This window comes from Xiphophorus couchianus, chromosome 5 (assembly GCF_001444195.1).
Source record: "Xiphophorus couchianus chromosome 5, X_couchianus-1.0, whole genome shotgun sequence".
In the NCBI taxonomy this organism is placed as follows: Eukaryota; Metazoa; Chordata; class Actinopteri; order Cyprinodontiformes; family Poeciliidae; genus Xiphophorus; species Xiphophorus couchianus.
Window position 1 is genome coordinate 24,650,186 of NC_040232.1, and position 27,202 is coordinate 24,677,387.

At 45.3% G+C, this 27,202-nt stretch overlaps 1 protein-coding gene across 2 annotated transcripts in view; it reads left to right on the forward strand.

Annotated features, from left to right (window-relative positions):
* Positions 1-27,202, forward strand: part of LOC114144237 (furin-like protease kpc-1) — a 230,091-nt gene that overhangs the window by 132,791 nt on the left and 70,098 nt on the right. For both annotated transcript variants that reach the window (XR_003595448.1, XM_028016836.1), the window contains exon 13: positions 2,992-3,105. Coding sequence is in view for 1 of the 2 variants with exons in the window: in XM_028016836.1 (XP_027872637.1) it covers positions 2,992-3,105 (114 nt within the window). In the remaining variant the exon portion in view is untranslated. The remainder of the gene's footprint in view (positions 1-2,991; positions 3,106-27,202) is intronic.

Genomic DNA, 27,202 nt, shown 5'->3' on the forward strand with positions numbered 1-27,202 from the left:
CACGCGCGGCTACGTGCTCGCGCGGCGAGCAGCAACGGTTCAAAAGTACAAAGCTTATTCCCCCTCATACGCACGCACACTCTACGATCCCTTTGAAATCAAAGCTTAAAATAATTGTTTGTGCTTTGCGTTTTGTTTCGTTCCATCCATCTATTATTAGTGTTACTGGTATTATTCCTATCATGTTGTTTTAGTTGCCTGTTCTTTGCTTCTTGCTGGGGTTTTGCTTTATTCTCCTAATGAAAGCTTCTCTCCTCACTTTTGTTCTGCTTCGTTTTTTCTTTTCTTTCTCCAAATACGTGAATGGAATCTCCGTGTTTACGTCTGTGTCTGGTACTTTCTGCAATGTCTAACAGAATAATGAAGAGGGTACTTGTTATTTTGTTCTTTCGACAAGGTCTTTTCTTCACATCTGATTAGAAAGTTTTGCCACTGAGCAAAAACTGTGAATGAGCGCATGTGTAGAGGAAGTTGTATATGTAACTTTCTGGCTTTAAAAATCATTCCTACCACTTCAACTTTTCCACATTTTCTCACATACTTTAGTGTATTTCATTGGGACTTTTTGGGATGAAATGGGGAAAAATGGTACATTGGTTTTGTTTTTTATTCTTACTGCAAAAATTAGCTTGATTTTTGCTTGAATCATGTTGTGGGATCATTTTTTTCCCCCCCTTCAGAGACGGGAAACAGGCTAATGGGAAGATTGATAGTACTTAATACTGAACAAGCCTGGAGGAAAAGGCTGCAAAAGAGCTGATTCTGTGTTGAAAGTTGACCTTTCCTCAGAACAATAACCTTAAACAAGCAGCCAGAGCTACAACGCAGTGCTGTAGATCAAACTAACTTGGTACGATCCAAGCTAGCTTTGCTGTGTAGCTAAAACCAAAGCTACAAACCTCTGTTCTAGAGGTTTGCTTTGTACAGAGAGGTTTTACCTTTAACTGGTGAGAAATGATGGACTCTGTTGAAGATTTAAACATTTGGATCTGATTTTGGTATGTAAGGCTCCAGCTCGACCATGAAAGGAGCTACACGACGAAGCCTACTGGAAAAATTTGTGCGCTGTAAACAACCATCCTCCACTGCAAAGAGAGAAGTGCTGAGCAGAAAGACATCTTTTCCAGCAATGAAGTGATATTTGGAAGCATTGCCAACACAGACTGAACGGCTTTATTTTCCTCCGTTGCCATTGCTAAAACTACAGGCAGACAATTGCACAATTGTAAAACAGCGTCACAGAACACAACTCTTCCGTGTGTTCGCTGATTGACCCAGTTGAAATTCCGGCAGAGGAATCGAGCTCAATGTGAGAAATTCCATAACAAACACCGAAGGGTGATGAGAATGAAGTAAGGCAATAGCCAGGCTGAATCGAAGCATATTTGTGTGACAGATTAGCCAATCAATCAATCAGTCAATCAAGTTTACTTGTAAAGCACATTTTAGCAAGCCTGCAGTTCAGAGTGCTTAACATTGTGAAAACGTAAAAACATCATAAACACGTCAATCATTAACAGTTGCGAAAACCAATAACAGACGTGACATTTTGTCAAGTGCCATCATTAAAATAATCAATTCACATCAAATATTTTGGTTAATATTCCATTTATTAAGGTTCAAAATCAACTCTAAATACGTTGCTTTTTAATCCTGATGTAAAGGAGCCGTGATTCCTAGTCAAAGTACAGACTTGAATCAAACTGGGAATTGATGTCAAGACTTGAAAGTTGATGTTCACACAGAATCTGTTTACAACCTGCCTATTCTGGGATAGAGCAGGCAAAGGTTTGAGTCACTGGCTGGAAAAACGCTGGTAGATCTACTCAAAAAGGTGCTCAGTTCTAATTACAGCAAAACCTGGTTTTCCAAAGTATTGATTCAATCCAGCCGAATACAAATTTATGACTCATTTATTCAATCTATAAATTCATAGGTTTTTCTTTTTTGCAGTCTCAGTTATTTCTTTTAATTCCTTGCGCAACATGTTCTTCCCCTTCACAGTTATGCGCTACTTGGGTGATTCGAGTAAAGCATCTCTGGTTAAAATATGACAAAATGTCAAACTTCACAGGCGTTGAGCACATGACGCTGAATAACGTTATGACATTAATAATAAAATAAGTTAGGTGTAACTGTGTTGTGCTGCTCCAAGAGTCTTCCTCGTCTCCACTGTGCTAACAAAAATAGCGTCTGTGTACGCATGTTGAGGCAGAGATCGGTGGCATTTCTCCTCAGAAATAAAAAATAAATAAAAAATTGCTTCTTAGAGTCGGCAGCTGAACACTTTTCATTCACTCCATTCAAATCATTTTCTTAGAGAACAATAATGAGTGGATAAAGGAGAGAAAACCCAATTTCTTTTATGCTTTTTATACGCTGGAGAAAGAAAAAAAAAAAACCTCGTTGACGACCCTTTGGTCTTTTGTTATAGAAAACTGAGCTAATATCCTCCAGCTCTCTGCACAGTTTAAAGGTCTTAATTGGATTCCATTAGTATATTGCTTGACATGACACTTGAGTCGGCTCTATTAGAATTCCCCTGCCTGGGATTAAAAAGAGGACTTTTGCTGCATTTGGCTCTCTGGACTCTTGTTAAGAATCAAATTTGGCTTTTTTCTTTTTTTTTTGTTGGATTCACAGCTTTTAGTGACACCATTATCGTAAATGTAGGCTTAACGTAAAGAGGGCCTTTTTTTATGTATGGAGGACCTGCTTTTAAAGGTGCGGTAGTGTCTCTTCGCAGCAGCTTATGTGTCAATAAACCTTTGCGGTGATGCAGTATGAGCTCTGTGGGTGAGCCTGATGAATTGTGCTTTAAGTCCTGTAAAGCGGTCCTTCAGCATCCATCCACAGAAACCTGTTTGCAGTTCCCTGTAAAACTACCCTTCACGGAATCACACGGAGTTGAAGTGTTTCCCTTTGCACAATTCTGGTTTAGAGAAACCAACATGTTTAATGTTTTCCTCTTGCTATGTCTCCTTGCATTAGTCCGTTGATGACGTGGAGGGATGTTCAGCATCTGATCGCCATGACGGCGAAGATCCCCGATCCCGAAGAGCCGGGCTGGACCATCAATGCAGCAGGATACCATGTTCACCACAGGTAATATAATAACACCACACACACAACTAGGAGTTATCCAGCTTTATCTGTGCTGACATTAAATCGCACACATGTGGGCTCTACCTACTAATTAGACTTCTAAATCTGACTGGTTGCACTCAGTTTTATTTAGGGGTGCCAGAGTGTGGAGGGGCACAATAAAAATGCACGTCACACTTTTTAGATTTTTATTCGTAAGAAGAATGTTAATATTGTGCAGCATTTATCTTCCACTTGACATCTAGGCAACACTTTGGTTTGGTTTGGAAAATGAAAAGCTTCAAGGGTGGGAAAATTTTCCCAAAGCAGATACCGTCAGGGTTTACCATTTAGTTTTCTCCCTAGTTTTTTTTTTTTTTTTTTTGTATTTTATGCATCAATAAGTAGGTATGGGGATTTAGGAGATTTAGGAGAGTGCAGTATAATTACAAATCGATTTTTGACACAACATAGTACACACACATTGACAAAACATACAGTACTTTCTCGTGTTTATTGCGTTATAAAATATTTTATTTTACATAGCCCGCAGAGCTAGTGCCTCTTTTCTTTTACCCTGGGCCGGATTTTAGCAGGGGCTTACCGGGCTGCAGCCCGGGGCCCCGGCATTTCGGGGGCCCCGAAGGATGTTTTATATTCTTGTGAATGGATAGTGTCAGAATTTAATCAATGACTACGATGATTTTGACAGCACCGATGAAAAATGTTCCAATTTGTTCTGGCAAACGTCCATCTTGAATGCTTGCTTGTTATTGGTCCACTTTTGACGCATCTTACGCATCGGGGAGGAGGAGCGTCACGGGAATATTATTTTACAATGGCGGACAACAGAAAATATGACAGCGGAGCACAGAAAAGAAGGAAGAGAAAAGAAAAAGAGCATCGCGCCAAAGAGGCGACAAACAAAATGCCTAAACTGCCAGGCTTTTTTAAACCTGATAGCGGAGATGGAGCAGAAACATCATTATCCCTCGCTTACCAAGAACTTTAAAACCAAAGAAAAAGTTTGAGTTTTGATATATTCCACTTGTACTTATATGGACTTGTAAATGCTGGGGATATTTGTATAAATATTGTTTTACTCGCTTTGCTTTGTAAAAGTATATTTGAGCATTGCACTTTCTTGCACTCAATCTGTTTTATAGTTTGTTTTGAAGTCCAGGCAACAATAACTATTCAGTGATTTTATTTTGTGATGCAAGCATCATATTCTAGTTTCAACCCCGACATGTGGTTTAGTCTTTCTAGAAAAGAGTTCAGAGTTGTTTGTAGTTTGTGACAACTGGCTTATTAAAGTTGTAAGTTGTCAAAACTTACTGTTCGGTCATTTTCTGCTCATCCTCTAAAACAAAACAAACACATTGTCAAGAAAACTGGTATGAGGTTTGAGATCTATCCAGGTACACACAGAAAAAGGTGCATGAAAGCCTGAAGGAAATAAAGCAATCTTGTGTTTTGATTTATAATGATTGAGTGTTTTGATAAGGATTAAGTTGAACATGGATGAATACAATAGGTAAAATGACTGTATGTAAGTAATCACTGAATGATTCACTGAATGATTCTGAAGTGTACGAATCATGATCTGTAATAACATGACAACAATGAAATGATTAAGGTTTGATGATTTATAATAAGTGAAAGAGGTGATTAATGCTTATGATTAATGCTTAATGGAAATCAGCACATAGTTTTTAATATTTGACTGTGTTTAAAAGTTAATCAGAGGAAAGCACATAGGTTTTAATGTTAAAAAGAAAAAGGGAAAAAGCAGAAGGGGAACTTGTGAGTTCCTGCTGTCGCAAGCAGTTCTGAACAGATGGCCAGATGCACAGGATGGGTGGGGCGGTATGGTTGGCTAAGAACAACGCTGAGGAAAGGACGGTACTTTCCATCCCAGCCAGCAGACAGGAGGGGCCGAAACCACGTAAACTAACACTCCCCATACACATATATGGCAGAGAACTGTATATAAGCAGACGGAAAAGGAGAAGTTCTTGTTCTTTGTCTGCGGCACCGAAGTAGAGCTAACACGAAGAAGCAGATCAAGGAAACAACAGCAGACCACACCCTGAAGCCACGGGAAAAGCTGAAGCTTCGTGCCGCCAAAGGGAGACAAGTTCCAATCGTCCAACCCGGGTTTCTGATTCGATCGTCGGTCTTACCTCAACCCAAACATTGCAACAGACTTGGAGAAAGGACAAAGGTCCCGGAGGGATAAAAGAGTTGGGTTTTCAAAAGCAATTGAACCCTCTCTACTTTGCTTCCATTCTAAAGAGGATTTTTTCACACAAAGGATAAAGACTCAGACCAAGGTTTTCGGACGTTCCTGTTGCCAAAGATCCACCACCAACTGGGTATGAGTTGAACTCGCTTCCTAAAAAGCTATCTCAGAATCTGCGACATAGGTTAGGGAAAGAGACAGGAGGGTATGATTGTACATGTTGATCTTACTACACTGCTCTTGACTTATATACAATTGATTATTGATTTGTATGTCACATATCCCTGCTTAAGCTTGCTTAATAAATTCTTACTCTAAAATTCTAATGAGGTTGGTGGACATTGGAATTAATTGAGTCATTTAATCATTTTTCAGTTCTTTTAATAAAGGTAAAACTAAGGTACATGGTTCTAGTGATAAGGAGGCTTCATAATTTCCTTTGGCGAGAGTAAAATAATGACCCAGGGACTTACATCCAAGTCACTAAATTTAATCTAGCCGGTTCCAAGAGCAAGTTATATTTTAGAAAGCGAGCTACCGTTAACAGGAGTGGTTATTGGAATTACGCAGCTGTGAGGGCTACTCAGCTGACTGTTTCTTAACTGAAAAGGGTCGTAACTTCTGGATTGGAGGTAGTTAGAGCTAGACGAATCGCTTTCGACACCAGTTTAAATAGATTATCTCTTATAGATCTCTTTTAGGGTAATACCCAGGTCTTAGAGATTTTCCGGACCTGTTAGACAGAGAACTGGTCAGTAGTCAGTCCCGGAGGGTTATGATGAAGTGGGCGGGGCTATTGCAGGATAACGGACATGGCGCCCAACGTGGGGCGGAGCCAAGTAGGCGGGTCCTAATAAACCAAGTCAGTAAAAACAGAAGTGTGATTCTGAATAGCTCACTTGGATGGTTAACTCTGAGGGAATAGAGTTAACGGTGACTGATAAGGCCGTCGGTCACAACCCTTGCAGTAACTGTATAGCATGCAGGTGAGGGAAAGCTTCTACTGAGGATAAGTGATAATATCCAGACAGTGAAGCCAGTAGCCAACACAGCCTGGACCCATCCCTACTCAAGAGCGCAAAGAGAGGCTTTGGGGGATAGGCAACTCGAAGACAAAGACAACTATGAATGAAGAAGAAAGGGGGGAGCTGGATCCCCTGCAAGAGCCAGCAAAGGGACAAGAGGCAAGCAACATCAGCCGGGATGGAGAGAGTCATCAATCCCATCTTTCCCAATCCACATTATCACAATTGCCTGTATCGTTGATATTACTCGGTGATGGATTGGATTCCTGGATTGAGGTAATTAGGAGGGTTTTCTTTGAATCTCACTACACCATCAAAGAGGACATGGCACGGAACTTAATGAAGTACCTGGTGCAGACTCGGATATACTTTTGCACACAGCTTAAACATGGTCACCGACTGGGAGTCGTTAAATGCCCGGTAAAGGTAACCAAGAAATCGGAGATCAGAGAATGGCTGGAATGGTTCGCTGAACTCCTTGAAGGATGGACGATTGGTGAGCTGCGGATGGTCTACAGCCCCTCCGAGAAATATGACAGCCTAGTGAAGACAGCTACATTGGCAGCGGGCATCGAAGGGATCCTGGTGAACCCTCTCGCCAGTGGGGTGCGCAAATACAAAGAATATGCCGAGGTTCTGCAGAGACTTTCGGCCTTCAAAGAGACCCGAGGAAAAGAGCAGGCCCCAGACAAAGCGGAATCGGAGGTGGCTGAGGCCCCCTCTCAACTGCCCAGCAGAGCCACAACACCGACAAATCAGCCGAAGCAAGCTCCGCAGGACCTGATAGACCTGACGGACGACGACGACAACATCCCAGCTCTACCGGGATCATCGCGAAACGACGAAATCCCCTCTGAACAGTCAGGAGAGGAAAATCATGAGGGATCGCTCATCGACGGCTTCACCAAGGAGCAGTTGGAACAAGCAGCCAGGGACTGGTCCCCTCAACGGGATCGGGGGGTCGGGTTTCATCCCCGAGTCCACAGCACGGAGAGAAGGCAGCCACCGCCACCTACGGAGACTCCAGCGGGCAGCAGTTCTGACGAGGACGAGGAGGAATCGGAGGAGGAGCTGTGGGACCCCGGCCGCCCCAAGAAAAAGACCCAGAAATCGGATGTATGGAGGATGGCCCGAGAGCTGGCCAAAATACCATCAGAAACCATCAGCATAAGGCTGCAATCCGGGCTCATAATTTATCAGTTTATTGGAGGAATATGGGAACTTGAAGGTGACGGACTGATTGTGTTCACCAATGACAAATACAAGATCCACAATCGAAAGTTCCGACGCAGCCTTAAAAACCAGGCTGGGAAATATTACAAAAAGGATGCAAAGGTGTTGGAGGCTTCCTGTGGTGAAAAAACTAGAGGAGACGTAGTGATGATGAAGGGCTACAGTCTTCCTTATGGTGCCGTAATCCTGGTCCCAATTGATGTTTACAAGAAAGGAGAGAGTTTGGAGGAGTATCGGAAGAAGATGTGGCATGGACTCGAAAGGGGCCTGGTGACCGCCAGCAACGAAAGCATGAGAAGGGTGATGGTGAGCGTGCAGGGACTAAGATCGGCAGATTTGCCAGGGGACACCGCCAGGGCGGTCACAGAGAACGGAGTGGTGAACATAGCCAAGACCAACAGTCATTTCTTTGTGTTCAAAGAGGTGGTGGTGGTGGTAGACCCCCGTATGCATCGACTCCGTACGGAGCAAGGTGTGCGAATGGCAACTGAAATGGAGGAACAATGCCGCATCAGCCACCCAGCAAAGGAGATTAAGAAATATCCCTTAAAAATACCCCAGAGTGGAGTTTCAAACACCACCCAGACCGGCAAGGCCAAGGTTATGGAGCCAATCAGGATAAAGTTAAGGGAAGCACCAGTCGGGCCAGAGTCACAAGCCGCAAGATATGTCAAAGAATTCTCATTCGAAGGAAGCAGCAGTGAACTGAGGCAACCCAACGCGGACAGAGTCAAGGATGAGCAGCCGACGGTGCAGAGAGAAGTAGGACCGATGAAACCAGCCAGGATTCAACCGCTGAACTCCCCCAGGAGGGAACCTCTTCGACAACAACAGTATGAGGACATCAGCGACTCGGAGGAAGGAGAAGAGCAACAGGAGATCGAACATTCTGAAGAAGAAGAGGAAGAGAGTGATCACGGCAGCATCTTCTCCGACCCAAAGCAACCACCGACAGGGCATAAGACACTCCGAACAGGACAGCACCGAGGAAAGAAGAAAGAAATAGAAACCTTTGACATCGAGGGTTCTTCTGAGAGACTGGCGAGAGACGTGACCTGGGGCCCCGTACAGGCTAAAGACGGACGGCGTACGTATGTACCAGAGGTCGGTCAGACAGAGTACCAGATTCCAGCAGGATGGGCCAGCAGGCTGGGAGACAAGGTGCTGCTCGAGGTAGAAGCGACAGTCGGGGAGTGGGCTAACATCCTGATGACACCATCCTGCTCTACCCTGACAGCACACTATTCCCTGACCACCAACTTCAGGAACGCATACATGGGAATTATGTATGATGTGATGCTGCGACGACTGAAGAAAGCGGCCTACAAGTACTCCAGGGAGACTCGACAGAAGCTGGACGAGGTGTCAGCTGATGAAGAGGAGCCGCAGGCAACGTCTTCAGAGCCAGGACCACAGATCCCGCGGGGACCACAAGGAGGGTCAGCCCAGCCACAGGCCACTACTACCGGACAAGATGCATACGCAGAACTAAAGAATCTAAGGCTGGTGATTCGGAGTAAAAACGCAGACGAAAATAATGAGGAGTATTTGAAAGATGTCTGGCCAACTGTGCTATCTACCACCAACCACGAAGGGGCCAAAAAGTTGTGGCTGACCAGCGTGACTGCGGACCCGATGGTTGGAACAGAGTCAGCACAGAGCAACTATGAGAGATTAGTGTTGGAGGACATGGACGACGAAGAGTCCCAGGTGAAGAGGGCTAGAGGACGGCTGGACAAAGGAAGCCGGTTGGAACCGCTTTGGCACACACTAAAGCAAACCGTTTGTCCCGCGAGGTATGTGAAGGTACTGCGTGAGGTGACAAAGGGACGAAGAGGAGAGATTGTGTTTGTGAAACTACCAGTGAGAAGCACAACCGTGGCCCAGATGGATGTGGCAGTGCAGGGATTCGACCTGGAGCAGCAGTACTACGAGGACAAAAGGAAGAAGGAGGCTAGCCAACCAGCCAAGCCACCTGGAAGGGTCAACATCAGACAGCCATCCAACTTCCAGAACAGGCCGTTCCCGCAAGGCACACAGCCATCCAACTTCCAGGGCCGGCCGTTTCAACAGGGAGCACCACCATCCAATTTCCAAAACCGGCCGTTCCAGCAGAAACCACCAGGACCAAAAGGAAGACCGACCAACCCGCCGGCTTCACAAAATCAGCCAGGGAAAGGTCAGTTCCTGACGGATGAGGAATATAGGAAATTGAGCCCAGAACAAAGGACGGCCCTCCGTGAGTCCCGTAAAGCCGGGGCCGGAGGGTCACCAAAGTAATGGCGTCCAGGTCGCGGGTTATTTTAGAAAATGCCTACTGGGAAGGGGACGAAATCTACGCCAAAGTGGAGGGAGTACCCTACCTGGTGGACACCGGAGCGGAGGTGTCTATGACCCGCAAAGACCTAGAAACAGCAGGACACCTGAAGGTTCAGTTTGCTAATGGAAAAATAGAAGAAATGCCATACGGGACATGGAAAGGAGTAGTGTGGGTAAAAGGTCCTTACAATCTACTCACAGTAAAAGACTTAGATGAACTCAGTAAAAAGAAAGGCACACATCGCCGACTAGAGCGAAGGCTGACGAGCTTGAAAGCAAGGTTGGTGAAAGTCGGCCCGACCCAAACCGGATCCGGGCAGCAGGACTGGTACAAACCGATTGACATACCGACGGTGACAGAACAGAAGATCGCAGAGAGTGACTTCTCCCCGGCTGGGAAAGAGAAGCTGCGTGAGATCATCGTTACAGCGCAAGTGGCACGGTTCAAGAACGATTGTGGGGATTTGGGTCCAAAGTTTGTTCATCACATCGAAGGTGGGGTTCATCCACCTGTTCGGCAGTACCCGCTGAATCCGGGAGCAGTCGAGGAGATGGACAAGATAGTGAAGGAGCTGAGCGCCCTGGAAATCATCAGAGAGGAGCTCAACCCGATCACCAACAGGCCCATCCAGGCGGTGAAGAAACCTGAATCGGCTGGAGGGGGTTGGAGACCAGTTATCAACTTCAAGGCCCTGAATCGGAGAACAATAGCAAACCGAGCCAGTCTAATCAATCCCCAAGGAGCGCTGAAAACTCTTCGAGTCAAGAAGTTCAAGTCATGCATCGACCTAGCCAATGGATTTTTCTCTCTACGCCTCGCCAGACAATCGCAAGGTAAAACTGCGTTCACCCACAAAGGCAAGAGCTATGTGTGGCAAAGGTTACCCCAGGGATACAAGAACTCCCCAAACGTGTTCCAGTCAGCAGTGATGGAAGTACTGGGGGACGTAGGTGCAACTGTGTACATTGATGATGTCTTTATTGCTGATGACACAGAAGAAGAACACCTACAAAGACTACAAAAAGTGGTAGAAAACCTCACCAAGGCAGGCTTGAAGCTAAACCTCAAGAAATGTCAATTTGGACAGTTCCAAGTGAATTATCTGGGTTTCCAAGTCACGTCGGACTTGGGACTCTCAGATGGATACAGAGAAAAGCTGACGAACATTCAACCACCTCAGTCAGAGAATGACTTACAGAAAATATTAGGACTATGCAACTACGTCCGGGACCACGTACCCAATTATCAGAAGTATGCCAAGCCTTTGTACAAATGCCTGAGAAAGAGTGAGGAGGACGAAAAGGACGGAAAAAGACCCTGGGTTTGGACAGCAGCGAATCAACAGAACCTGGAAGACTTGAGAAAAGCCATTCAAGCAGCTGTGAGACTGGAGCCAAGAAGTTTGTCAGAAAGACTGGTGGCAGAAATCAGCTGTGAGAATGACGATGCCATGATCAAAGTGAGTAATGAAAATGGAGGCTTGGTTACCCTGTGGAGTTACACCCTGACTTCTGTTGAGAGGAAATATCCGCAGGAGGAGAAAGAGCTAGCGGTGTTAGCTCGTTACTGGGGTGTGCTGAAGGATCTAGCACAAGGACAACCAGTTAAAGTCATCACACAGAGCCAAGTTCATAAGTATCTAAGAAAAGGTACCGTGGAAAGTACTAAAGCAACTAACACACGGTGGGGAAGATGGGAAGACATCCTGCTGGACCCGGAGCTTGAGATTGGGCCAGCACAACCCACCAGTAAGAAGAAACCGCCAGAGACATCTGAGAAGCCAAAACAACCGGAATGGACAATCTACACCGATGGATCCAGAAAGGGGTCCGACCAGTCGGCATACTGGGGATTTATTCTGAAGCAAGACGGCGAGGAAAAATGCCGTCAGAAAGGAAAAGCTCCCGGTAGTGCTCAAGCCGGAGAAGTAACGGCCGTACTGGAAGGATTGCTGGAGCTGGTGAAAAGGAACATCAAGAATGCCAGGTTAGTAACCGACAGTTACTACTGCGCTCAAGCCCTTAGAGAAGACTTGGCCATTTGGGAAGAAAATGGTTTCGAGACAGCGAAGGGCAAGCCAGTGGCACACAGAGACTTGTGGAAAAAGATTGCTGAGCTAAAACTACAACTGGAAATAGATGTTGAGCATCAAAAAGCACACACGCATGAGGGAGCTCATTGGCGTGGGAATGATGAAGTGGACTGTTATGTCCAGCAAAGAAAGATCGTCTTTGTCGGTACCGAGAAGTGGGACAGCACTCCCAGAGGACGGGAGGTCCCAGAAGAGTACGTGGTTGAGGTCGTGCGGAGCGTGCATGAGGCCCTTGGACATGCAGGCGTACGACCTACCCGTAAGGAGCTGGAGGAGCAGGATCTTTGGATCTCAGTGAAACAAGTCCAACGCGTGCTAAGGGACTGTGAAGTATGTGGACAATACAACGCAGGTCGCCGAGGGCAGCGGATGGAGGGGTTATCCATCAAAAGCACGGTCCCCTGGGGTTCAGTCTGCATGGATGTTGCAGGCCCCATGGGGATAACAGGAAGAAGAGGTGAGAAGTACCTCTTAGTGCTGGTGGATTCTATGTCGGGGTTTGTAACTACAAAAGCAGCCAGGAAAGCAAACGGCAACAGTGTTGTCGGCATGCTGGAACAAGTATGCAGTGCCCTGGGAATTCCGAAAGAGCTGCGCACGGATAATGGGACTCATTTCCGTAATTCACAGGTTGACCAATGGTGCCAAAAGTTTGGAGTAATGCGAGTTTACTCTCCACCCTATACCCCACAAGCTAACGGAGTGGTAGAACGAGCCATAGGGTTAGTGAAAAGCTGGATAGCTAAAAATGCTAACACCAACAGTTGGAGCACACAGGCGGTGGAAATAGGGCAGGCCCTGAACGACAGAAGCAGAGCCGAGAGGCCCGCCCCTGCAATGGAGCTCAACCAACGGCCGTTCACCACGAAGGAAGTGGGGCGGAGCTCCAACGACAAAAAGGAGAAGCCGACGCCCAGAGTGCCATTCCGAGAGGGACAGCGCGTGTGGGTCAAACCAAGAGAGCAACCTGTAAATGCAGCAGTAAAACCCAAGTTTGAGACCACTGACATCGTCAAGCAAGTACTGGATAGGAACACAGTATTGCTGAAAAGAAAAGGGATTCAAGGAGTTGAGCAGCTCAAGCCAGTTCCTGACTAAAGTGAAACAGAAGCCGGTGAAATGGCCAGTGAATCATGTACCATTCCACCCTATATCGGACTGGCCACCGTGAAAGGGGTGGTTATAATTAGAAGAACACCTTCAGGGATTTGGGCAGGACGAGCCCTGAAGAAATTGGATTGGGCTAAAAAGGGAGTCCTGTCGGAGGAGCGAGAGATGCTGATATGGGCAAGAGCTAAAAGTCGCTGTCCGGTTTGTTTAGTAAACAACCCACTCCCCATCACCTGGGAGGGACCGGGCCGTGAGAAACCCAGGCAACAAGGAGCCACCGCAGAGATACTACAACATCTCCGCGTCTCTCCGGTTACGGTTTTGAACAACACCATCTGTGGGAACTGCCGGGTAGGTTACCTGCCCCGACTTCAGTTGGAGACCCAATGGAGCTGGCAGAATGAAGAACCAAAAAGCTGTTATTGCGTCTGGGATGGGGACGATCTCCACCACTGTTCTACTTGCGAAGACCAGCTGGGGAGAGGAGAACTGACTTTGACAGGTCAGGCTGAGGGATGGCAGGTGACGAGGTTTTACAGCTCGCTGCGATATTACAGAACATATGGACAAGTACAACCAAATCACGGGAGCCCCATACCAATAATATTACCAGGACCTTCAGCTCCCCCAAACACCCCAGAAGAAGCGGATCCATGGGTGTGGAGGAGGGAAGAAGGGCCCCATGATGTCCTGTGGGATTCTGTTCATGCTGCCTGGCCGTATGAAGCTGCCGGAACATCCCTGTCATTTCCACCATTGAACACCAGCCACTCCCCTGTGATCTTCCGGGTACATCGTCCTCACGCGTACCAACCATCAGCTGAGGGGCTAAGTGCACTCCCAGATGACATCAGGGACCAAGCTGTTAATGGAGGTTGGACAGGCCCCTGGGAGCTGACCACATGGGCACATTTGATTTTGGAAGTCATCAATGACTGCACAATTCCTGTGGTGGATTTACCGGACGTGCCAAGGGAAGATGGGGTACGCTGCTCAGATATGTATTACTACACCACTGAGGTGGACGGGTGGGGCAGCAATGCGGTAAGACCTAAGGAAAAGTCTTGCCTGTACTGGATAACAGCGGAGTCCCAGTTTCGGGATGGAGTATTGCAACACCCGGGAGGCGTGGCCCACAGAGCGGGTACGCCCTCCGATCCTAGCACCTCCTGCCAGATTCAGCTGTCAGTGCGCATGATCACCGTCCCCTTTAAAGGAATCTACTCCGTCGGAGCAGCCATCAAAGTGGTGCCAGACGAGCAGAATTACGCCACCGTGTCCTACACCGAACCGGAGCCTCCTAAGAAGAAACCCAAGACCCACGCCTGGCAGAAGCTCGCTTCAGCATTTTCATGGAGGAAGAAGAACCAAGACTAACGGATAAACCGGAAGGGGGAAAACGAGTCGTCAAGTCCCAACGTCAGTCAAAACCCACAAGACGGACAGGTACAAAGGTTTTTGTAACTAAAATGTTCAAAGTAGGAGCTGGAGTCTCGTCGGGACTATCAGATAAAGGTCCGTTCCTGAGACTCCCTACTACCTCTATTCTCCTGGATATGCCAAGAGAAGATTTCACTCCTTCCAATCCGCTCACCGAAGCATATTTTCTCAAGTACCTCATATATCTTCGACCCACTGATTTTCAAAACACCAAACAGGTGGGGGAAAGTGAAGAGTACACGTCACCCCCTCCAACGAAGCCACATTTATTCATCCCCACCGCACCGCCTGCTTGGCAAGGACGAGGATCCAGTAACACGGTCCATTATGCATCAATTTCACCTATGAGCCCAAGATCTCTACCATGGACTTTTAATACAGTGTATCACAGGGTACAGGGGATCGAACTGCGGATAAGGTGGGGTCCCCATTACCTCGAACCACTGCAAGGACTGTATTGTGAGATTTCACTTAATGACATGATTATTTGGACCACATCACTAAGTATGGCAAAAACTATAGTAAAGAGGGAAATGAATCCAGAATGTTATATATTTAATAACACCAGGCTTCCATTGAAATTGGAAATAGACAGGGTCTACCCCAATCCGCCACACCAGAGGATTTCTACCCCGTCAACCTGGGGGTACCGCACCAGACTAACTTTACATGGGCAACCTTTGTACACCTACATCTCAGTACCCGCCCCAATAGGGTACAATCACGAATCTTGGTATGACCAGGCGTTGAAAAACGGCACCGCCCAAGGCCCGTTTCCTCGGCCGCACTATTGGAGGGTGTTCCACTGGAAGTGGGTGTGGAGGGGGTTGGAGCCCGACTTACCCTACCCCTCTCCTATATTTACAGCCTTGCAACACAGAAGAGCCACCAGACGCGTTGCGAGGGACCCTGCTAACCAAGGCCGTATCAAGGCTTTAAGAAAAATTTGCACAAAGCCTGATGCACCGGATCCCAGAGAATCACTAATCTGGCCAGAATGGATGCTATCGGCATGAGGCGCAAGCCTACAGACCAGGGTTGGCTGGACTCAACATCGGATTCGGACAGCTCTACCGACGCTGACGACGACTCGGACACCTCTAACGAACCTTTGCTACGGAAAACGACTACGATAACAGGGAAATCCCTTTGCCTGAAAGGGCTGCTGACGCTTCTTGCTTTGCTATTTGCTGCTGCTGTTCTCGCTACGATCTTCTACTTCATCGGAGTTGGACCGTGGTACCTTACGCATACAAAGGTCACTTATGGACATTCCAAGTATGCCACCTTCAACTGCTGGAATACAAGCACCACGGCTATTTTTGTGCCATGGGACAACGAAACTTCTGCCCAGAATCGAACCGGATTATTCGCTAAAGACAACGGCAAAAAGTATGTGGAACGCCGAGCCTACAAATTGAACGACTCCTCCCTAGACGACCTCTTGAATCGGACCTGGGAGATCTACGCCTATGACTTCCTCGACACCGGAGCGCTCTGCTGGATACGGGTTCTACAGCGCAAGGAGCGACGGACCGTGAGATGCAACTGGATTCATCCGGATCGAGGCTTTCCACAATGGCATTGCAATATGGCCTGTCGGTCGCTACTACTTTTACCGGACCAGGGATACTGGGATACCGAAGTTATATACCCGGCCCCGCACAGGTCCTCAGGCTGTCGAACCTGGCTCCCACGAGGGGAGTTTTGGGGAGACTATCACCTAAATTGCAGAGAAGATGCCAACATCACAGAGCGAGAGCGGATCAACAGAACCTCCCGAAACGACTTTCGTGACTGGGTCACGAGGCCGCCCCCCAACAATAGTTTGGCTAATATTACGGCTTTCCTGATTCGACAAGGTCCGACACGGTTTATGTACCAAGCTGACCAACAACATTGTTATACGCACCACTTTAGGTGGTTGAATGCCTGCCTCTGGAATAAGTTCGTCAAATGCAGGGGCCAAAATTACATTGTAACAGCTGTAGAAGAATACTGGACGGAATTATGGCACTCTGTACGCACAGTACGTACAGAAATTGAAGTCTGGCTGAATAGCACATTCCCATGGACATATATAGCAACGGACCAAACGTTCTTTGTGGGAGACTTCCCAGAGGGAGCGGTTCGCTCTCCTGCTGGGTTAGAGGAGCTACACATTGCCAACTTGCGTACCCAACGCCTTCCAACTCCTGAAGATCTTCTTCACGCTCCTAAGGGTGATTTTGCAAAGATTGATAAGTGTGTCGCCAAGAGGATCTTTGACAGCCTCAACGATACTTATTGGAGGAACACCCTATCTTCACCACGATGTGACCTCTTACAAGAAAGCCATACTTTATTTTCCGTATGGAAGTATCGCTGCCCTGATCCCGAAACCTTACCTACCGCTAAATGGGCTCTACAAGCCTGCTATGAGGATTATTATCGAGATTGCGATTGGGAATGGTGGGGACTTCAACAGGAAGAACTTCAAGCCTGGGTTATACCATGTCTCAGTGAATCCACTAATTATTGGATCAAGTACCAGTACCTCGCCACAGTTTATTCTAAGGAACGCGCGATTTGGCCTGGAATTTTTTGGAGACCTGAAAACTACGTCAACCCGAGGCCCTGGCGCATGACTTGTAAAAACAACACACGACAAGTCCTTGAATGTGTCATCAGTTTGGCCAGAAGACCCTGCCACGAGGTCCGAGGTTGGGAAAGCTACTGCAAACAACATTATGCCAATGAGTATGACACTCACTCTTCTGAAGTTACTTGGCGCAAAATCAATGGTACTTGGCGGAGGGCTATAGTGAGCGGACGGACCTGCACCGACGCAATTCTGGGATACCATCTCCAGAAGCGCAAGAGCATTCTGGGTCTCCCAGTTCCGTTCATCCCAAATCCCCTAGTGGCCATCGCCGAAGGACATGCTTTCCGCAAGAATCTGTGTGATGGGCACACAGACCCAGGGTTTGCTTGGGTCGGACCTAACCTTTTGTATTCCAATCTCACCTGCTCAATCTCTAAGGAAATTTGGGAAAAATGTGGAAAAGGATCTGATCAACATGAATGTTACTGGTTCGAGACTTTGGGATCAGCTATCGTGACCACCCTCACCGACGTTGTGGAAGGCGCTGCTAACATTGTAGAGGGAGGCCTCCACATCGTCGGACAGTGGCTGCTAGATGCTCTGAGCCTGCTGTGGCCATACATCTTGGGCCTACTGGGCGTGGCCATGGCTTTAATCGTTGGCAAAATTGTCTTGGAGGTGTGGCTGAAAGCACTATGTCATTGCGAAAAGAGGGGGTACCAACCCCTCCCCCCGAAGGAGGAGCCTGCTTCTGCATAAAAGAGAGCTGCCGTGTGCCTGCGAGCCATTCAATCCTCGCTGCAGTTGCCGACAGCACCGGAACCAAACGAACCACCATCGGACATCATGGAATCTAACTCTTCAACCAACACATCGAACCCCAACTCACTTTTTGCTCCAATTCAAGTGAGTACCCTTGAGCACTTAGGGGTTACCCTGGCCTGGGTACTCTACTGCCACACTGGTTCCTGGCCCAGGGGACATCCTATGAGGATCTTCGTTGCGCTACAAGGATATGTCAAGCTTATCCTACGACCCATCATCCTCCAGAAATGGGGGTTAGCTTCATCCCTCTTTGCTTGTTACCTGATGGGCCGTACCCGCATCAACTGGCGCAGGGGCGTTGTGGTCTGCCTATGGCTCGTCACCGACACCACAGCCCTGATACTGGAGTTGGTCGTTGGGGGTCGTCAAGCCACTCGGACCGCCCCACTTAAGATCCTCACAGCTATTCTAGAAGGGCTCTTCGCAGTATCTATCCTCGTCTACTTAGCGCGCCAAGCCTTGTCCATCAAAGGTCGGGGCAGGCGCATATGGCTGCAAAAGTGGATAGTTCTGGCTCTCTGGGCAACGGTTTGGGGGATCTTGGTGGTCCTCTACTGGCTTCAGGAGGCCTCAGACCTAGCCATCGTTGTATGGATGATGACCTATGCTGCAATATTCCATGATTCCGCTCATGTCTATGATAGGGGCGAACCAGCTCCAGATCATGACATTCCGGTTCCTGTGATTAATTCTCCCTGGCTGGCAGCACAAGCAGGCACACGAGCTTAAACCAGCTACACTCTCCGCTTTCGCTTTTGCATATTTGTTGTGTTATTGTTAATCCGAAACCCCTAATCGTGAAGTTACCTAGGTTGCTGTTTCTTCTCAGGCACCAACCTGCTGTGTGGGATGTGGGATCGCCGCAGAGTCCTATGGATTCATATGGGTTGCATCGTCCTCCCGCTGGTGTCACCGTTGCGTGAGCAGCCGTATCACCGATGTAACGGCAATTCTCTGCGCCACAGGGCAAGGAGATTTGCCTTACATAGCGGCCTCCACATCTCGATCCCTGGAACGGGTGCACAAAATAGTGTGGACCTCTGCCTTTGGCCAAGAAGACGACGACCTTATAACATCTCCAATGCACACGGGACTCCTGCTGCCCGTGATCCAGAAATTATGGGAGCACCAGCTTACTCGACAATGCCTGCCAACTCTACACCTTCTCGATGGACGAGTTGTGGCAGTGGGCGAGTACCTTCCACCAGCGTGTCCCGTGTCGCCGGATATGTTTATCGATGTCGGATGCCAAACCAGCAGTGCGACTCACAGAAAAGGTACCCAAACTGAGATTCTCAGTTCATCTCACCAAGCGTGCCAGACAGAAGACACCCTCTTCGTGTCATCTCCTTCACCGGATCCGCCTTCAACCGATATGGATTTTCAGGATCTGCTGACTGATTTGGAGGGATTCTGTGACAACCCACCGACACTGCCAGACTCTGAGATGGATCTGTCTTCGCTTCTGCAATTTTCCCTGGAGGACATTAGCCCTCCCGGATCAGCAGGATCTCCACTTCCTCCACAGTTGGACGCCGAGTGCTGGATTTCTCCGCCGTCCAATCTGACGGAGTATGAGGTTGTGGATACCTGGACACCATCATCATCTCCGGTTGCCTGCTACGAACAGGACATCTTGACTGCTGATTGCGGTGATGGACTTGACCTCTTTTGACCTCGGACTTTGTGTTTTCTGCGATGCACCGTCCGATCTCAAGGAGGGGGTGTCAAGAAAACTGGTATGAGGTTTGAGATCTATCCAGGTACACACAGAAAAAGGTGCATGAAAGCCTGAAGGAAATAAAGCAATCTTGTGTTTTGATTTATAATGATTGAGTGTTTTGATAAGGATTAAGTTGAACATGGATGAATACAATAGGTAAAATGACTGTATGTAAGTAATCACTGAATGATTCACTGAATGATTCTGAAGTGTACGAATCATGATCTGTAATAACATGACAACAATGAAATGATTAAGGTTTGATGATTTATAATAAGTGAAAGAGGTGATTAATGCTTATGATTAATGCTTAATGGAAATCAGCACATAGTTTTTAATATTTGACTGTGTTTAAAAGTTAATCAGAGGAAAGCACATAGGTTTTAATGTTAAAAAGAAAAAGGGAAAAAGCAGAAGGGGAACTTGTGAGTTCCTGCTGTCGCAAGCAGTTCTGAACAGATGGCCAGATGCACAGGATGGGTGGGGCGGTATGGTTGGCTAAGAACAACGCTGAGGAAAGGACGGTACTTTCCATCCCAGCCAGCAGACAGGAGGGGCCGAAACCACGTAAACTAACACTCCCCATACACATATATGGCAGAGAACTGTATATAAGCAGACGGAAAAGGAGAAGTTCTTGTTCTTTGTCTGCGGCACCGAAGTAGAGCTAACACGAAGAAGCAGATCAAGGAAACAACAGCAGACCACACCCTGAAGCCACGGGAAAAGCTGAAGCTTCGTGCCGCCAAAGGGAGACAAGTTCCAATCGTCCAACCCGGGTTTCTGATTCGATCGTCGGTCTTACCTCAACCCAAACATTGCAACAGACTTGGAGAAAGGACAAAGGTCCCGGAGGGATAAAAGAGTTGGGTTTTCAAAAGCAATTGAACCCTCTCTACTTTGCTTCCATTCTAAAGAGGATTTTTTCACACAAAGGATAAAGACTCAAACCAAGGTTTTCGGACGTTCCTGTTGCCAAAGATCCACCACCAACTGGGTATGAGTTGAACTCGCTTCCTAAAAAGCTATCTCAGAATCTGCGACATAGGTTAGGGAAAGAGACAGGAGGGTATGATTGTACATGTTGATCTTACTACACTGCTCTTGACTTATATACAATTGATTATTGATTTGTATGTCACATATCCCTGCTTAAGCTTGCTTAATAAATTCTTACTCTAAAATTCTAATGAGGTTGGTGGACATTGGAATTAATTGAGTCATTTACTCATTTTTCAGTTCTTTTAATAAAGGTAAAACTAATGTACATGGTTCTAGTAAAGAGGAGGCTTCATAATTTCCTTTGGCGAGAGTAAAATAACGACCCAGGGACTTACATCCAAGTCACTAAATTTAATCTAGCCGGTTCCAAGAGCAAGTTATATTTTAGAAAGCGAGCTACCGTTAACAGGAGTGGTTATTGGAATTACGCAGCTGTGAGGGCTACTCAGCTGACTGTTTCTTAACTGAAAAGGGTCGTAACTTCTGGATTGGAGGTAGTTAGAGCTAGACGAATCGCTTTCGACACCAGTTTAAATAGATTATCTCTTATAGATCTCTTTTAGGGTAATACCCAGGTCTTAGAGATTTTCCGGACCTGTTAGACAGAGAACTGGTCAGTAGTCAGTCCCGGAGGGTTATGATGAAGTGGGCGGGGCTAGCTATTGCAGGATAACGGACAACATACAAATATATATATATATTTTGACTCCAGCCCAGGGGCCCCCCATCCTCCTAAATCCGGCCCTGCTTTTACCAGTCATGATCCACAAGTTCTCCACAAATTGACCTGGTCTGTCCTTTTCCATTCCTCAAGTTAGTAATTACAGTTAACGTTCAGCTAATGTAGTTTTTCTATTTGTTTGGTGATTTAGAAAACATCCATCGTGATACTTACAAAAGTAAATTTTAGCCAGTGAGGTTAGTAGCCTAATTCAGTTAAACTAAATAAAAAGTTAGAATTTATGCATGGGGTGCTCTAAAAATAATGTCAGAGATCACTCATTATTTGCACTGCTGTTGGTGAGCTGTCAATGTTTAAGGTCTTTGGAATATCTTCAGATTCTTGACTATTGGTAAAGACATCATTCCGCTAATAAAAAAAAAAACACAATTTAGCAATTTTGGTGTTTCTGTTAAAAAAGAAACGCAATTGTGGTGGCGCAGGGGGTTAGCACACCCCACGTTTGGAGGCTTTAGTCCTCGACGCGGACGTCGCGGGTTCGACTCCCGGTCCCGACGACCTTTACCGCATGTCTTCCCCCCTCTCCTCACCCTCCTTCCTGTCTGCCTGCTGTCGAAAAAATACGAGCCACTAGCGCCGCAAAAACTCTTCGGAGAAAAAAAAAGAAAAGAAACGCAATTAAAATCACACAAGATTACTCATTAAAAACGATAAGTCATTGGAAAGCATGTCGCTCCCTCATCCTCCAAACTCTTCCTGTCGTGTTCTTCATCGTTGTCGGCAGCAGTAACTGATGTTGGTCATGTGATTAGTGTGATGCAGAAAAAGTCTTTTCCGTCACAGTTTTGCGAAATGCATGTATTTTAATACAGCTGAAAAACAACCTCATTTTACCTCAAAAGCGTATCAAAATGTCCAAAATTTGTGTGTTTTCATTAAGCAAATTTCTGTTCGTAATTTCACTTTGCACAATTCTATGCTCAGTAGAAATGCACCTGCAGAGAACATGTAGGAAGTTGCATGCAGTGGGGAATAGATACTACAATTACTGTCATCGTCTCTACATGACGTCTAAATGCATTCTCAACGCTACTTTACAGCACTGCTTGCTGTGTTTGATAAAAACCAGATAACCCCGTTTCGGATCAAAGGTCACCGAATTCTTCAGGTGGCGAAGCAAACTGATCGTGAAGCAGTCGTCGACTGCAGGCCGTTTCTTGTTATTCTGTGAGCAACCCTGATCCGATCTGGACTCCACACATCGGCGGTGTGTGTGTGTGTGTGTGTGTGTGTGTGTGTGTGCGTGTGTGTGTGGGGGTGTGTGTGTGTGTGTGTGTATCAGCAGGGCAGAGCAAACGGAGCCGGTCGCCTTGCTGAGATGTTGGACGCGTGCATCCTGTCACCTCCGGCTCTTCATTCAGCAGCTCGCTGTGTCCGTTCTTTAATGCTTCGCATCACTTCCTGTTTCAACTGATCTGCTGTTTAAAAACATAATGACAGCTGCTTTTTTTTTTTTTTATGTAGACGCGCTTAATGCGTAACTGTTTTTGACGAGGAGTTTTCATTTAGTGAAATCTGCGGTTTTCATCAGTAGTGCATTTATTTAATATTCGCAAATTACAGCGTATCTGCAGTATTTTCTGTGTAAAAGGTGCTCGACTGTGCTGCCTCTGTTTGAGACTCATTGCGGCCCCCCTTCCCATCCAGCCAATGCTGCTGCTCTGATTGGCCGGCTTCCAGAGGCTTCTCCTGAGCAAACTTCTGCCCTTGGATGTATTGATAACTGGAAACCAGACTCAAACATGCTGCCCAGTCATTAAATGAAAATTGCTGGCTTGGCACAGGAGTCAGACTTTTTTTTTTTTTTTTAGTTTTTCTGTCTGAAACCACAGGTTCCCGCATGGTGTTTTGATATATATTTATATATATATAGATATATATACAGTACAGACCAAAAGTTTGGACACACCTTTCTAATTCAATGGGTTTTCTTTGTTTTCATGACTATTTATAAGGCCAGAAATCCCACTTATTAACCTGACAGGGCAGGTTGACCTATGAAGTGAAAACCATTTCAGGTGACGACCTCTTGAAACTCATCAAGAAAATGCAGAGTGTGTGCAAAGCAGTAATCACAGCAAAAGGTTGCTACTTTGAAGAAACTAGAATATAAGGGCTATTTTCAGTTGTTTTACACTTTTTTGTTTAGTGCATATTTCCACATGTGTTATTCATAGTTTTGATGCCTTCGGTGTGAATCTACAATGTCAATAGTCATGAAAATAAAGGAAACTCATTGAATTAAAAGGTGTGTCCAAACCTTTGGTCTGTACTGTATATATATATATATATATATATATATATATATATTAGCTTTGAGTGGGACAAAATGCACACAAAGTCATACAAAGCAATTACTTCTATGGATATAATTTTACACATGAAAGTAGGGAAATGTTATAAAGGATATTTTGAAGATTTATTTATTAATTTTTTGAATTTGTGAGCCTATTAACGGTTGCTTTACTGTATATTTTATAATGGTGGTCAATGTGAAAATGTTTTCTTGATCATAGGAGAAAACTTTCCTCATTTCTATAAATTTTTTGACCTACATACGAATGTTGTGCTATTTCAACTATGTTAATATCGAGCCTTTAACACGTTTTAATTATTCCTGTATTTTAGGGAAATACTTGTTTACTTTTAATGACTTTAGTATAAAAAATGAGAACTGTGTTATGGAAAACGTTAATTTAAATTCACTATAACTCTAGATTAAACCTGACTTTAACTCCTAAAAACCACGTGCACCATTGTATTAATTTTTCCTTTAACCAATTCACTTTTTAACCATTTTTGTCATTTAACAAATTTCTGCAGGACTTCACAGTGGTTGCTGGTTGCACTGTTGCCTTGCAGCAAAAAAAAGATTCCGGGTTTGAATCCAGGTCACAGTTTCCTTTTTGCATGGCGTTTCCATGTGAACCGTTTGTATGCGAGAAAACATGCTGGAAAATAAACAGGGGATGAAGGATTTCTGCAGCAGTTTTGCTTTTCTAAGTATTGCTCACACTTTAAGTGTGTATTGTTCACCTCATCTTCAGTTTGAAAGCACTGGAAAGGCTTTTGAACATCTGACAGACCAGTTGTAGCTGTTAGTTCTGCTTAGATTTAATCTTCTTCATCAAGATTTGAGCAAAACTTTCACTGACTTTCGCTTTTATATTTAATCCTTGGAACGATTTCAGCTTCGCTTAAGCTTTTTGATCGTACGTCAGCTCATCCGTTCATATTATATTGTTTACATTGCATTTTTGTAGAAAGTAAAAAAAAAATTTGGTTCAGTATAAAATTGATGATTTTCCGTATTTTGCTGTAGGAATGAGGCGAGTAGCGTGCAGTCATGATAAAAGAAAACAGGAAAGTAAATCTTTGTTTTTAATCCCAGGGTTTGAAGATGATCTGGTCTCTATTTGACTTGGCTTGTATTTTAAGCTAACCTCAAGTGCACAGAAACACACGACGGGTTCCATTCTGTAGCTGCTTAATATGTAAGAAAAAACCTGAACAAAAGCAGTTGAACCTCCTAATCCCACAGTCTGTTTCATGACACGACAGAGGATCTCGTAATATTCAGATGCTGTTATCACACTCCCAGCATGCCTCAGTGTACCTGGAAGGATTTAGAGAAGCAGTGCGTACCGTCTCCCTCACACCGTATGCAGAGTGAGTGAGCCACTGAATAAATGCTTTTACAGTGTCCACCGGGGCAATGATACATCGGTCATCCGTCATGGTGTTTGGGTATTATTATTTTTTTATCCGCTATCTCCCTTTCTTCACCTCCAACTGACCGCCATCGCCTCTCCTTCTCCTTTCCTTTCCCCACTTTCCTCTTTTCAAACCTTATGTTATCTCCATGCCTTATTTCTCCCCTCCATCTTCTCTTGCCCAGCACGCCGTGTCATAAAATAGATTGTAATTACTGTGTTGCTGTGAGAAGAATGGATTAATTAAAATATAATGATGCCGATCACAGCAGCGAGCGTCTGCTGAAATCTGTCCATTTAGGGGGCCGTGGCAGAGGACTTGTAATGCCCTGATCATGCTTTAGCGGCCATTTAAATGATAATTATAAGGAATTGTTTATTGCATGGGTGAGAATGGGTTGACTGCAGTGCAATCAGCACCGGGTCACTTAGTGTGATTGTTGCTATACATTAGAAAAGATGTGTAATGCGAAGTGACTGCAGTTCAGGAAAATCAAAGATAAGCAATTTTATTTTATTGGATTTAAGATGTAAGTATAAAAAAAAATAATAAGGTATAAGCAGAATGGAAACCTTTCCACAATTTATGCACAAATGGCGCTCTGTCTAATATTTGACTCTTCTGTACGGCAGTCAATTTAATCAGACTGAGTTAAAAACTAAAAAGCTGGAAATCCATCTGGAGTTCAGAAGTTAACTTATCTTATGAAGAAGTAGTCCAAGTACTGTAGTTTTTCATTCCTGTCCAATTCTTGTGCTCCTGGTCCCAGAGAAAAGCTCCCTGTTGTGTTTTAACAAGTAGCATAAAGGTTCACGAATCTCAAATTGTGCTTAAAATAATCTCTGTTTGGTGTAGAGTTATCCACATCAGGTGTGACCCACTTAATTATTTTAGCTTCTCAGAGATAAACAGCGAAATACTTATTCAAGACTTGTGAAATAGCCAACTTTGGATGGGCTAGCGACCAACGGTTAGCTAATCACAGTAATAGCCATTGCTGCTAACCGTGCTTGAATGTCGTTTGTTCATTTCTTTTGTTTGTCTATCCTCCGAGACAACTTTGTCAAACCCTTTTAACACAACTCAATACTTCAACCCCTGTTGCTAACTGATCTACTAAAAGTCACAAAAGGTGCTAAGTGATGCTAAATGTCATCATCTAGTTTGCATGATTGGCGATCTGAAGCCATTGCAATGTACAGATGAAAAATGTGGAATCCACAAATGAGTAAAGTTGGAGTGGGCGATATGGACTTAGGTTTATCGCAGTATTTTGTGGTGTTATTGTGATAACTATTTGTTGCTATTTTTAAGTAAGTCTGTGACTGCATGACACAGCACTCAAAGCCCCACAAAAACAAATATTGCTTTTGAAAAACATTCTCCTTTTGTAATACACTTCTTTAGGACACCGCTCACATAAAGACGTGTGTTTTGTATCCCCTAAATTGCAGAATTTAATCATATTTTTAAATCTATTGACATTTATTGATGTTGCCATTGAACAAACAGTGGAGAAAATAGTACAAATAATCTCAACAATGCAGGGTTTTTTATACATTAACTGGAGTTTATTGTGACCAGAGTTAATCAAAATTCTTACCGTGGTAAGAAATGTATGAGAATAAAAGACGAACGATACAATAAAGGCCCACCCCTACAGCCTTTCACATGTTCTGAAGATATAAAAGAACAATTTATATGTTTAGAATTATACAGAAACTTCAAGGTTACAGTAATCTAACCAATAAAGCCTGTCAATTATTAAATTATTAAGAATTTACATCCCACCCTTAAGGAACAGGGACAAGCTGGTTTTGGCTGTGTATAAGCAGCCAAAACCAGGCTGCAGTTTGTAAGCAGCCCGGAGGTGGTGGGAGTGGCTCTGATTGCACCTGGGAGGGACCACTGTGTGAGGACCTGGCTGCTAGTGAGAGACGATAACAGCAGGTCGTACTTTGGACAAGACAACTGGGGCTATTTAAAATCATCAGATCTCGGCACTCTCCTCGTTGCATCTACGTATTAATCTCTCAGCTCACTTTGGTTTACGGCCACTTGTT